Below are 11,010 nucleotides of genomic sequence, written 5' to 3'. Positions count from 1 at the left end.
GACATTTACACACATTGAGAAAAGATTTGCACAGAATTCCCACTCAGATGTACTGTACGTGCATAGTACCTTTTTATCAAGAAAAAGAAAAATTACGTGGTACCTCTCGCCTTAAAACAGGTTTCAATAATAACTCCTTCCAATGCCTGAAACTGCACATGGTATAGAGGGAGCCCTCCCCATCCTATAAATATTAGATCACACAAGTACTTGGTATCCCCCAATTACTTTAGTTCAAGCAAATACAGGTATCATAGTTAGCTGCCTTGAGGAAGATGTCTTCCCATCATTCTCTTCCTCTTGTCGCCCACGAGTATTTGGTTCAGAATTCAAAGACAGATATCATTCGTCGGTCGGCGAATTACCATCCTAGCATATGGGGTGATCAATTCCTCAAATATGCTCCACCTGCAATGGTAAGTTGCAACTGAGAAAGAGAGAGTGAGAGAGAGGATGAGAGGGGGACCAAAAGAATGGGGTCTATGTATTATAATTCAAAATTGTGTTTCTTTGTACTTAGTGTAAAAACAAAATACATTTATTGCAGGTATATGAAGCTTGTCCTGAGCATGTTGAAGAGCTGAAAGAAGAAGTAAGGAGGATGCTAATGGCTGATGCCAATGATCCATCAAAGAAATTGAACTTGATTGATTCGTTACAACGGCTTGGTGTGGCATACCACTTTGAAGAAGAGATAGAGGAGTTGCTAAAGAAGATGCAGGATGCCCTCCCTGTTGATGGTTTAGATGGCTGCACCCATCTTTACACCATTGCTTTATGGTTTCGATTACTGAGACAACAAGGGTATAATGTCTCCTGCAGTAAGTCCTTAATTTCTCATCCTTGCTTTACCTTGCTGGTATGTCTATGGCCATCTATCTCACTATCACGTGTCCTCCACCTTTGGGAGGTGATATTGCAGATGCTTTCAATAGGTTCAAGGACAGCAAAGGCAATTTCAGGGAGGACTTAATTAAAGATGTTCCTGGCATGCTATGTTTGTATGAAGCTACATTTCTTAGGGTACATGGAGAAGACATTCTAGATGAAGCCTTGGCTTTCACAACCACTCAACTTAAATCTATAGTTACTGATTTAAAGCCTCCTCTTGCAACACAAGTGATGCATTCATTGAAACAACCCCCCCACAAGGGCATGCCAAGATTAGAAGCTAGGCATTACATCTCTATTTATCAAGAAATTGAGACAAGGAATGAGACTCTGCTGAAGCTTGCTAAGTTGGATTTCAATTCACTGCAGTCAATTCATCGGCAAGAGCTAAGCCAACTCTCAAGGTGGGTTTATTTTTTCTCATTGTAACCCTTTTTTTTTTTTTTTAGTCTTTCCCCAACAGTACAAGCTTTTAGGTGAAACGGCAACGAATAATAGGGATTCTATTTATATACACTACTCATGTTCATATACATATTTATTGCAGATGGTGGAAAGAATTAGACGTTGCAACTAAGCTCCCTTATGCTAGAGACCGACTAGTGGAATGCTATTTTTGGATAGTGGGGGTGTATTTTGAGACACATTACTCTCTTGCTAGAATGATCATGACCAAAGTTATAGCCATGACTTCAATCATTGATGATACCTACGATGTATATGGCACACTTGAAGAACTTAAGCTCTTCACAGATGCAATTGACAGGTTAGACACTTGTACATATATATGTCTTTAGTACTTGTCTATATGTGTGCATTTTAACTCAAGTGATATAAGCTAAGCCCTCTTTTTTGCCTTTTGGATTTATTCCCTTATAGATCTTATATTGGGAAAAGTTCTGCACACTATCCTTGTGCGTACGCTTTCCCGTGCTTTCTCACAAATGGTTTGGGCTTCACATATATATATATATATATATATAGGTGGGATCCAGGTGTATTGAAAATATTTTTCAAACCACTAAATGATGGCAGCATGGAAAACCCTCTCCCATCATCTATATATGCAATTACTTTACTAATTTAAAATGAACTTTATGAATTAAATGGAATGCTCAATTTTTCAGGTGGGACATAAGCGCCATGGAGCAACTTCCCGAATACATGAAAGTGATCTTTTCTGAACTCCTACATGTTTACAATGAAATTGAGGAAAATCTAAAAAAGGAAGGACAATCTTATCGAGTTAATTATGCAAGAGAAGTAGTGCGTCGTCCATACTTTGTTATTCTTTTTCTATCTATCTATCTATCTATCTATCTCTCTCTCTCTCTCTCTCTCTCTATATATATATATATATATATTTTTTTGGAGGGGGGTTGTGGAAAGAAAATCCATAATGCTTATGGATCTTACCCGTCAACCCATAAATTTTATTGAGATTACAGGAGAAGTTAGTAAGACCTAATTGGAGCAATGGAATATACCCCAAAACCCTCTATTCATTAATAAAGTTATGGGAAAAGGTTCTTTAAGCTGCTAGTGAAGGGTATGCTAGCTAGCACCCTTTGCTTATGTCTATCTCCTCTTCACATGAAATGACTTCGCTGTTATCCTCTGATACTTAGTGTCAATTTGCAACTCATTGATGTACTCCCATATGTATTTTCTCAGAGAATCTTCTCTTGAAAGTTATATAGAACCCAACAGTTTTGGTAGAAAGGAAATCTTTAGATAAGTCTAAGAATTGGAAAACCAAGATTTTACGTCAAAGGATGGATATATGGTAATTTGATTAACCTGTTGATTTCTTAGATTCTTGTAACTTTAGAATGTTAAGAACCTAGCATCTTTCTTGTTTGGTTTTATTCTAGATGAAGAGATTGGTCAGAGCTTACTTCATAGAAGCCAAATGGTTTAATGAAGGATGCATTCCAACATTTGAGGAGTATATGGGAATTGCAATAACCACATGTGGTTATAGTATGCTTACAGTCACATCCTTCCTTGGCATGAGAGATATTGGGACAAAGGAGGCATTAGACTGGGCAATTGATGATCCTGATCTTGTTAGGGCTTCATCAATAATATGCCGGCTTATGGACGATATAGTATCCCACAAGGTAAATAAAATATTGTGTATTTGAGCTATCAAATAATTTATAACCTCACTTTCTTTTTTGCCCTTATAGTACTTGAAAAATATGCATGACAATGACATAATGATATGTCACTTTCAAATTATTTTTTAAAACAATTTTATAGCCCTATCTTAAAGGAGGAAATTAAAAGAATGCATCAAATTCTAAATACACCTATATAGGTGTCACGTTCTAGTATACAAATTATATACTAACATTGAATTCTAATATTATTTTAAGATGGAGCAAGAGAGAGGACATGTTTGTTCAGGTGTTGAGTGCTACATGAAACAACACGGTGTGACCGAGGAAGAGGTATATGATGAGTTTAACAGAAGAGTAGAGAACGCATGGAAAGATATAAATCAAGGATGCATCAAACCAACTACCATCCCAATGCCATTTCTGATGCGGTCGGTCAATCTTGCGCGTATGATGGATGTCATATATAAGCATAAAGATGGATACGTTGAAGCTTCAAAAATACTGAAAGAGTACATCACCTTGTTGTTCATTGATCCACTAAGCTTATAAGTAAACGGGAAATGCTGAGCCCCATTATGCATTTAGATCAATTGTAGTGTTTGAGGTTAAGGGATCATAGAGGGAAGGGTTTTGGTTGATTGAAACATATCAATTGTATTTATGATGCTTATGGTTCTATGGAGTTCTGTTGTATCCAGTTAGTACCTTAAGGCTCATTTCTCCCCTTGGTGGCATGATTATGGATTCCCCTTTTCCTTTTACAATGGTTCAAATCATGTTTTCAGTTCATAGGTCTGTAGGGCTTTCTGTTATGTTTCTTGCTTTCTTGTTCATCCGTTTCTATTTGAATGTTTTGTCTTATTCTAATTTAATTTAAGCAATTTTTACTTGAGGGGCATTCTTCTTTTAGTTCTCTTTACGAACAAGATTAGGACACCATGGGAAAGTAAATGAAAAAAAAAGAAGATAAAAGGTAGTTTTTGGAAACAATGGATGCAGGATTCTTCTTTGAAAACACAAATGATTTTTTTTTTTTTCTTCTTCTAGTGAGATGCTTAAATTTTAGAAAAGGAATACATTGCTAGATACCTAGTTATGTTTGATATGCATTCTTGAAATAGATTTTGGGTCTTAAATGTATTCTAAAACGAGAAAATAAGAAGTATAGAGTTTCAAAATACATTCTAGATCAAGAATCAATTACGAGAATACATACCAAACACAACCCTAGTATCCCATGTGAAACTTTCTTGAACTCAAGATACTAGCATATAGAGAACTCAAATGGAATGGGGTAGGTAGCAAGGATGAATGACCAGCGTTTGGAGGCACCCAAGGGGATCCAAGGACACCCTGCCTGGTAGTGTTCTTGTTCTCTGATATCAACAAGCGAAAACGAACTCTAGTCAATTTCCCATGGGCCTCCAACGACCCGCCAACAACCATCCAAAAGTTGGAAGGACTGGGACATACATATCAACACCTATCAACATCTATGGATGCTTGTCCAAGCCGTCCCAACCCTTGGATGAGACAGTGGAGGATCGGTGATATTGGAGAGGATCTTTTTCCATTCTCATGTGTTTTTTCTCTCTCTCTTTCTCAAAATCCAAAAGAAAGAAAAAAATCTCTCTTCTCTTTTCATGTGAAAAGACATTTTTAGCCTTTATTTAGGGAGTTGAGTGAAAAACACGCAGAGCGCTAGCGTACAGAAGAGAATGCATCACTTCCCTACGCCAGCTCTCTGAAGGAAGAGATTCACAGTTGCTAGGATTGTGCCAACCATACTTCATTTCTTCTTCTTCCCACTTTCCCTCCCTTTGCGGCGATCTCCCACAACAACCCCCTCCTCCCATGGGTATTACAAAGGTGCAACCTAGAGAGCGGAAAAGGGGCATGATGATAGGGATGCCTATGCTGGGGTAGAAGGATGGTTAATCTTAGGCAACCCCATAAGTTAAAAGGTCCTTTGCTGTGTTACTGTTCCTTTGTGGTTTTTAACTCATGGGGTTTCCAGTAGTGGAGCTAAGTTGTTGCTGCCTATGCCGGGGTGGAAGGAAGGTTAATCTTAGGCAACCCCATAAGTTAAAAGGTCATTTACTGTTTTACTGTTCCTTTGTGACTTTTAATTCATGGGGTTTCCAGTAGTGGAGCTAAGTTGTTGCACTTGTCTCTTTTAATTAGCTTTTGCTCTCCAGGTTTAAAAAAAAAAGACCGGATCTGTTTGTTGCATCGGTCTATTTGTGTAATGGCTCGGTCCTATTAATCTTGGCAGAATGTAGTTCTCTTGGGCCATGGATATCAAGGATTTAAAACGCATTGTATCATGTTAAGGAGGATAGAGGTTATCAATTAGCCCAACAATCTCTTTCTAGGTGTTGTGGGACTAAAGTTTGCACACACTCATCAGTCTCTCAAACCCCTTGGTACTTGTCGTCTCTTTGTGAAGATACCTCACTAATCTTCCAAGTGGGTTCAGTATATTTGCCATTTTCTTGGGTGTCACAATTTGTATTGGAATTAGCCTTGCCACGTGGTGGATTGAAAAAAATAAGGTGAAATATTGTGGGCAAGTTAGGATTTCAAGAATCAAATAGGGTTGGTTGTATCTATTGATCCAGACTGAAATTTGTTGAAGCCAATCCCAAATCCAATTGATTTGGCTCGTCTGTTCTTTGTACAAAAACTAGGGTCGAGCCATTAAAACACTGGTTCACAGTCGATCTAGATCCTAATTCCATGTTATTAAACCCCAGAGTATGTAGGTCTAAATTTTCCCTACGTACGTGTTAAGCTTCAACCCACTTGTCTGACACGGAGAGTAAGCCCCAAATGAAGCTAGCAGTTGTCTTCTCAACCTATTATGCCTTTTTAACCATAGATGATAATTCCTTTTACAAATACATGAAAGTGTAAATAATTGAATTTGGGGAGAGGGTTTTATATGGTGCTAGAGTACAGGTTTGCACCAATAAGGGGGAGGGTGACGAGTCATCCAATATGATTGAACCTTTAATGAAGAGGGGATGTGGGAACCGTGGTGTATAATAAATCTGAAAGTTCTTCAAATCCCATGACTTTGAGTCGTTAACAAAAAGGAAGCACCAAGGGATTGAATATTCAACTAAGAGACTATAAATAACCTTAATTTGAAGGGGCCTCTTCACCCCCAACCACCTACCCGTAATTTTTTTTCCTCTAAAAATAGAAAAAAAAAATTAATAAATGGGAAAAGAAAAAAATACAAAGATCAATCATAGACCAATTTTGACTAATTCAAGAGATCCCACCTTCAACATTGTTATCAATAGGAACCTAAAAACAACTATTTACAAAATCTCTGGGGATTTGTTGGACCCGGTTCATGGACATTCCAGCAACACAGGGAATAATATTCCACCGGAATCTTCATCTTCGAATTAAAAATCGAAAATTCCCGACGATATTATCAGTGAACAAGTTGGGAATGCAATAAATTGGAATATTGCTATCTTTGTAGTGTGGCCTAACTTAAACTAGAGTTGGTTCTAGTTGGCTTGGTAACAAGATGTCACGTTTGTGGCAGTCCTGACGCAAGGTTTGCATTGACAGGCTCTTGTGAAGGGGCTGTAGGAGAGGCTAAGGAGAGGAGCAGCCGTGAAAGAGTGAGAGAGAGAGAGAGAGAGAGAGAGAGATCTTGTTCTGAGAGGCGAGAACCATTGAAAAGCAAAAAAAAAGGTTTGATACTCCAGTAGCAATGGCACGAGACAGTTGTTAGCAGTATAGTGAAAGTTTGTACTTTTTAACCTCCATCCAATGGTTATATTTAAGATGATCAAATTCTACGGCTAAAATCCAGCTTGCACATAAGATTCCAAGATAACCGCTAACATACTCATCCCTCTCCCATAATGCTATTTCCCATTAAATACCCTATCCTTGCAGTCAATTTTTTTCAAGGTTTGTTTCACCACATGGTAAATTTTTATTTTGGCTATGCTTGACCGATATGTGGAGAAATATCTAAAAACTTGGGTGTTGAACAAAGTCCCATATAGCAGCTTAAAATAATCTTAAATACAGTTAACAAATTGACATACTTTGGCAAGGTATATCATGAACGAAAAACTATTACACATTCTCAGAGGCATTTAGGTATTTTGGTAGTCAATATAAAATCAGCTAAAGATTGAAGAAGATTCCAGAGACAAAAGTGGGAGGAAGTTAGGTGATATCATATAAAATATCTATGATTATTTAAGATTTTTTCTTGCAAGTGGGATTTGTATATAATTTAAATTTTGAAGTTTTCCCTAACTTGGCATGTGATCATATATTTTTCCTAAAATGTTTTACATGGACTTGTAAATAACTAAACTCTCTCTAATTGGATTAATAGACGAGCTGGTAGAGGATAAGTTAATAAACATGAAAATAATCTTCTCCGTCAATGTTTCATATGCTCAAACACATAGGAAGTGGAATCAGATTGTAAAAAGATGCCCATGCTCTGGCTCTATTTTCCATCAACCCAAATAGCTGGATATACGGAACAGTAACTGGTAGCATATTTTTTTTTTAATTAAATAAGTTATATCATTTACATAAAAAAGTTGATGCTATTAATGAACAATAATAGTCAAAGTCTCAAGTTCAATTTTGAAAGATCACCCCCTTAGGTTATTTATAACCTATCAGTTGGGGTGAAAAAAACAATCTTATTTACATTATTTTATTCCCACCAAGGTCGTTGTCTGGAGTGGGGAACCGATTAGCCTAATTCTAATGTTGATGGGTTTTGAGGATCCCTTTGTTTTAGATTATTAATATATAGCGATAAAAGAGGAATCTTCACTTATCTTGTACGATAAGACTAGAGATTTTTTTTTTTTCCCTTGAGTATCTCTACTTGTGCATAAGGGTGTCAACCCCTTAGTCCCAATCGATTTTAATAGGGAGGTTCAATCAGTATCTATCAATTTAAGGCCCCCATAATATTACTGCATTATTTAGTTAATCTGGTCTCATAGGTGTTACGTACCTAACAACTTCCTTATTATTATAATTATTATTATTATTATTGTATTTGTATGTGGGTAGGAGTTATTGCTACGGTGGAGTATTAAGTAGTTAATAGAAGTTAGTAAGTTAGTAGAAGTTAGAGATAAATATGAAAGTGGAAGTAGTGGAGCATAGATGGAGTGTATGGTGTAAGTAACGTTTGTAACTACTTGTTTATCCTATTTAAGAGGAACTAATATGGAATGGAAAGGAATGAAGAAATTATCTTAAATTATCTCTCTAGATTCATCTTGAGAAGAGGCGGCTACCCTTCCAATTAGTTAGACGTCCGGCTTCGCCTGTAAAGCCAAGAGGCAGGCACCTCCTAAGTAGCCAAAACCCTACATTATCTCCCCTATTTTCTCTCTATCTCCTATCTCCTCTCCCTTTCTCTACCGTGCACATATCATCTGGTATCAGAGCATGGTCTATCTTCCCTATTTTCTCTCTATCTCCTATTTCCTCTCCCTTTCTCTACTCTGCACATATCATCTGTTATCAGAGCATGGTCGATCCTACGACTATGGGTATGGATATTGAGATCATTGAAGCCATGCATTCATCTATTCAGGACATAATGGTGATTTCTAATGAAATGCTTAGAACTTATCAACGTGTCCAAAAGAGTTTGGTTGAGTTGAGAAAGAAGAAGACGAAGAAGAAGATGAAGAAAAAGAAGCAAAAGGAGACAAAGAAGAAGTCAAAGAAGAAGAGGAAAAAGAAGCAAAAAGAAACGAAGAAAAAGAAGAAGAGGAATGTACTTATCATCAATTCCCTCAAGGAGATGTCCATTTTTACAACTAGATTCATGCGTCTCCAATTAGCTATCCCAGATTCATTGGTTACAACTTTTACTATCAAGATATGAGATCACAGTGGTCCTTGAGGACAAGGACAGTTTGAGAGGGAAGGATTGTTACGTACCTAACAACTTCCTTTATTATTATTATTATTATTATTATTATTATTATATTGTTTATTATTGTTATTATGATTATTATTATTATTATTGTATTTGTATGTGGGTAGGAGTTATTGCTACGGTGGAGTATTAAGTAGTTAATAGAAGTTAGTAAGTTAGTAGAAGTTAGAGATAAATATGAAAGTGGAAGTAGTGGAGCGTAGATGGAGTGTATGGTGTAAGTAACGTTTGTAACTACTTGTTTATCCTATTTAAGAGGAACTAATATGGAATGGAAATGAATGAAGAAATTATCCTAAATTATCTCTCTAGATTTATCTTGAGAAGAGGCGGCTACCCTTCCAATTAGTTAGACGTTCGGCTTCGCCTGTAAAGCCAAGAGGCAGGCACTTCCTAAGTAGCCAAAACCCTACATTATCTCCCCTATTTTCTCTCTATCTCCTATTTCCTCTCCCTTTCTCTACCGTGCACATATCATCTGGTATCAGAGCATGGTCTATCTTCCATATTTTCTCTCTATCTCCTATTTCCTCTCCCTTTCTCTACTGTGCACATATCATCTGTTATCAGAGCATGGTCGATCCTACGACTATGGGTATGGATATTGAGATCATTGAAGCCATGCATTTATCTATTTAGGACATAATGGTGATTTCTAATGAAATGCTTAGAACTTATCAACGTGTCCAAAAGAGTTTGGCTGAGTTGAGAAAGAAGAAGACGAAGAAGAAGATGAAGAAAAAGAAGCAAAAGGAGACAAAGAAGAAGGCAAAGAAGAAGAGGAAAAAGAAGCAAAAAGAAACGAAGAAAAAGAAGAAGAGGAATGTACTTATCATCAATTCCCTCAAGGAGATGTCTATTTTTACAACTAGATTCATGCGTCTCCAATTAGCTATCCCAGATTCATTGGTTGCAACTTTTACTATCAAGATATGAGATCCCAGTGGTCCTTGAGGACAAGGACAGTTTGAGAGGGAAGGATTGTTATTATTATTATTATTATTATTATTATTTATTATTGTTATTATTATTATTGTATTTGTATGTGGGTAGGAGTTATTGCTACGGTGGAGTGTTGAGTAGTTAATAAAAGTTGGTAAGTTAGTAGAAGTTAGAGATAAATATGAAAGTGGAAGTAGTGGAGCGTAGATGGAGTGTATGGTGTAAGTATCGTTTGTCACTACTTGTTTATCCTATTTAAGAGGAACTAATATGGAATGGAAAGGAATGAAGAAATTATCCTAAATTATCTCTCTAGATTTATCTTGAGAAGAGGCGGCTACTCTCCCAATTAGTTAGACGTCTGGCTTCGTCCGTAAAGCCAAGAGGCAGGCATCTCCTAATTAGCCAAAACCCTACATTATCTCCCCTATTTTCTCTATATCTCTTATTTTTCTCTTCCTCTCTCTACCGTGCACGTATCAATAGGCTAAGTATGAACATGTTTTTAAGTAATCAGTTGATTAGTTATTATTTCATAATTGGAACGAGGCTGAGCGAGGCTGGTTTCCCTCCTCACTCACTAGTTAGCGGTTTCAACTCTCCCTTAAATCCGTTCACTCGTGTTCCTTACTAAAGGGTCACTTCGTTCACTTGTCTTTAGGCATGTACTCCAAGAACATAAGGAAGCATACACAGATAGGCTGATCAGCAAAAATGAAACTGCCAGAAGCTTCTAGAATGCGTTATTTGGCACTTTAAGCCAATCAACGTGATCTATCATCAGGGTCAGAAAACGTACCAACCCTGACTAATTCAAGAGATCCCACCTTCAACATTACCATTAATAGGAACCCAAACACTGCATTGTTAATCTCCTTCCTGAAATGGTTTGGAAATTAAGGAGACAATTTGAGTCGAGATCCTGATTTTGCTGCAGCTTTAACCAAATAATCAGCTATCCAAACACCCATATTCAACTTAGAGACTCCATATATAAAGAACCTTTGAAGGGCATCTTCATCCCAATTCACCACCCACAATCGTTCACTACCACAGTTGCACCACCTTCTACACCTTCATAGGCCTTCC

General features: G+C 37.1%; 1 protein-coding gene across 2 annotated transcripts; it reads left to right on the top strand.

Moving 5' to 3' along the window:
• Window positions 1-194: 194 nt before the first annotated feature.
• Window positions 195-3,812, top strand: LOC122059343 ((-)-germacrene D synthase-like). 2 transcript variants are annotated; one of them, XM_042622074.1, is made up of 7 exons: window positions 195-416; window positions 548-821; window positions 911-1,295; window positions 1,439-1,657; window positions 2,019-2,157; window positions 2,766-3,014; window positions 3,273-3,812. In XM_042622074.1, the coding sequence occupies exons 1-7, from the start codon at window positions 276-278 to the stop codon at window positions 3,564-3,566; spliced, it is 1,701 nt and encodes a 566-aa protein (XP_042478008.1). In that variant the 5' UTR covers window positions 195-275; the 3' UTR covers window positions 3,567-3,812. The 2 variants fall into 2 exon arrangements, with proteins under 2 accessions (XP_042478008.1, XP_042478009.1); XM_042622075.1 differs by having other exon boundaries at window positions 199-416; window positions 923-1,295.
• The last annotated feature ends 7,198 nt before the right edge of the window (window positions 3,813-11,010 follow it).

This window comes from Macadamia integrifolia, chromosome 13 (genome assembly GCF_013358625.1).
Source record: "Macadamia integrifolia cultivar HAES 741 chromosome 13, SCU_Mint_v3, whole genome shotgun sequence".
Classification (NCBI taxonomy): domain Eukaryota; kingdom Viridiplantae; phylum Streptophyta; class Magnoliopsida; order Proteales; family Proteaceae; genus Macadamia; species Macadamia integrifolia.
Note: the sequence above shows the minus strand (reverse complement) of the source record. Positions and strands in the feature narration are given on the sequence as shown.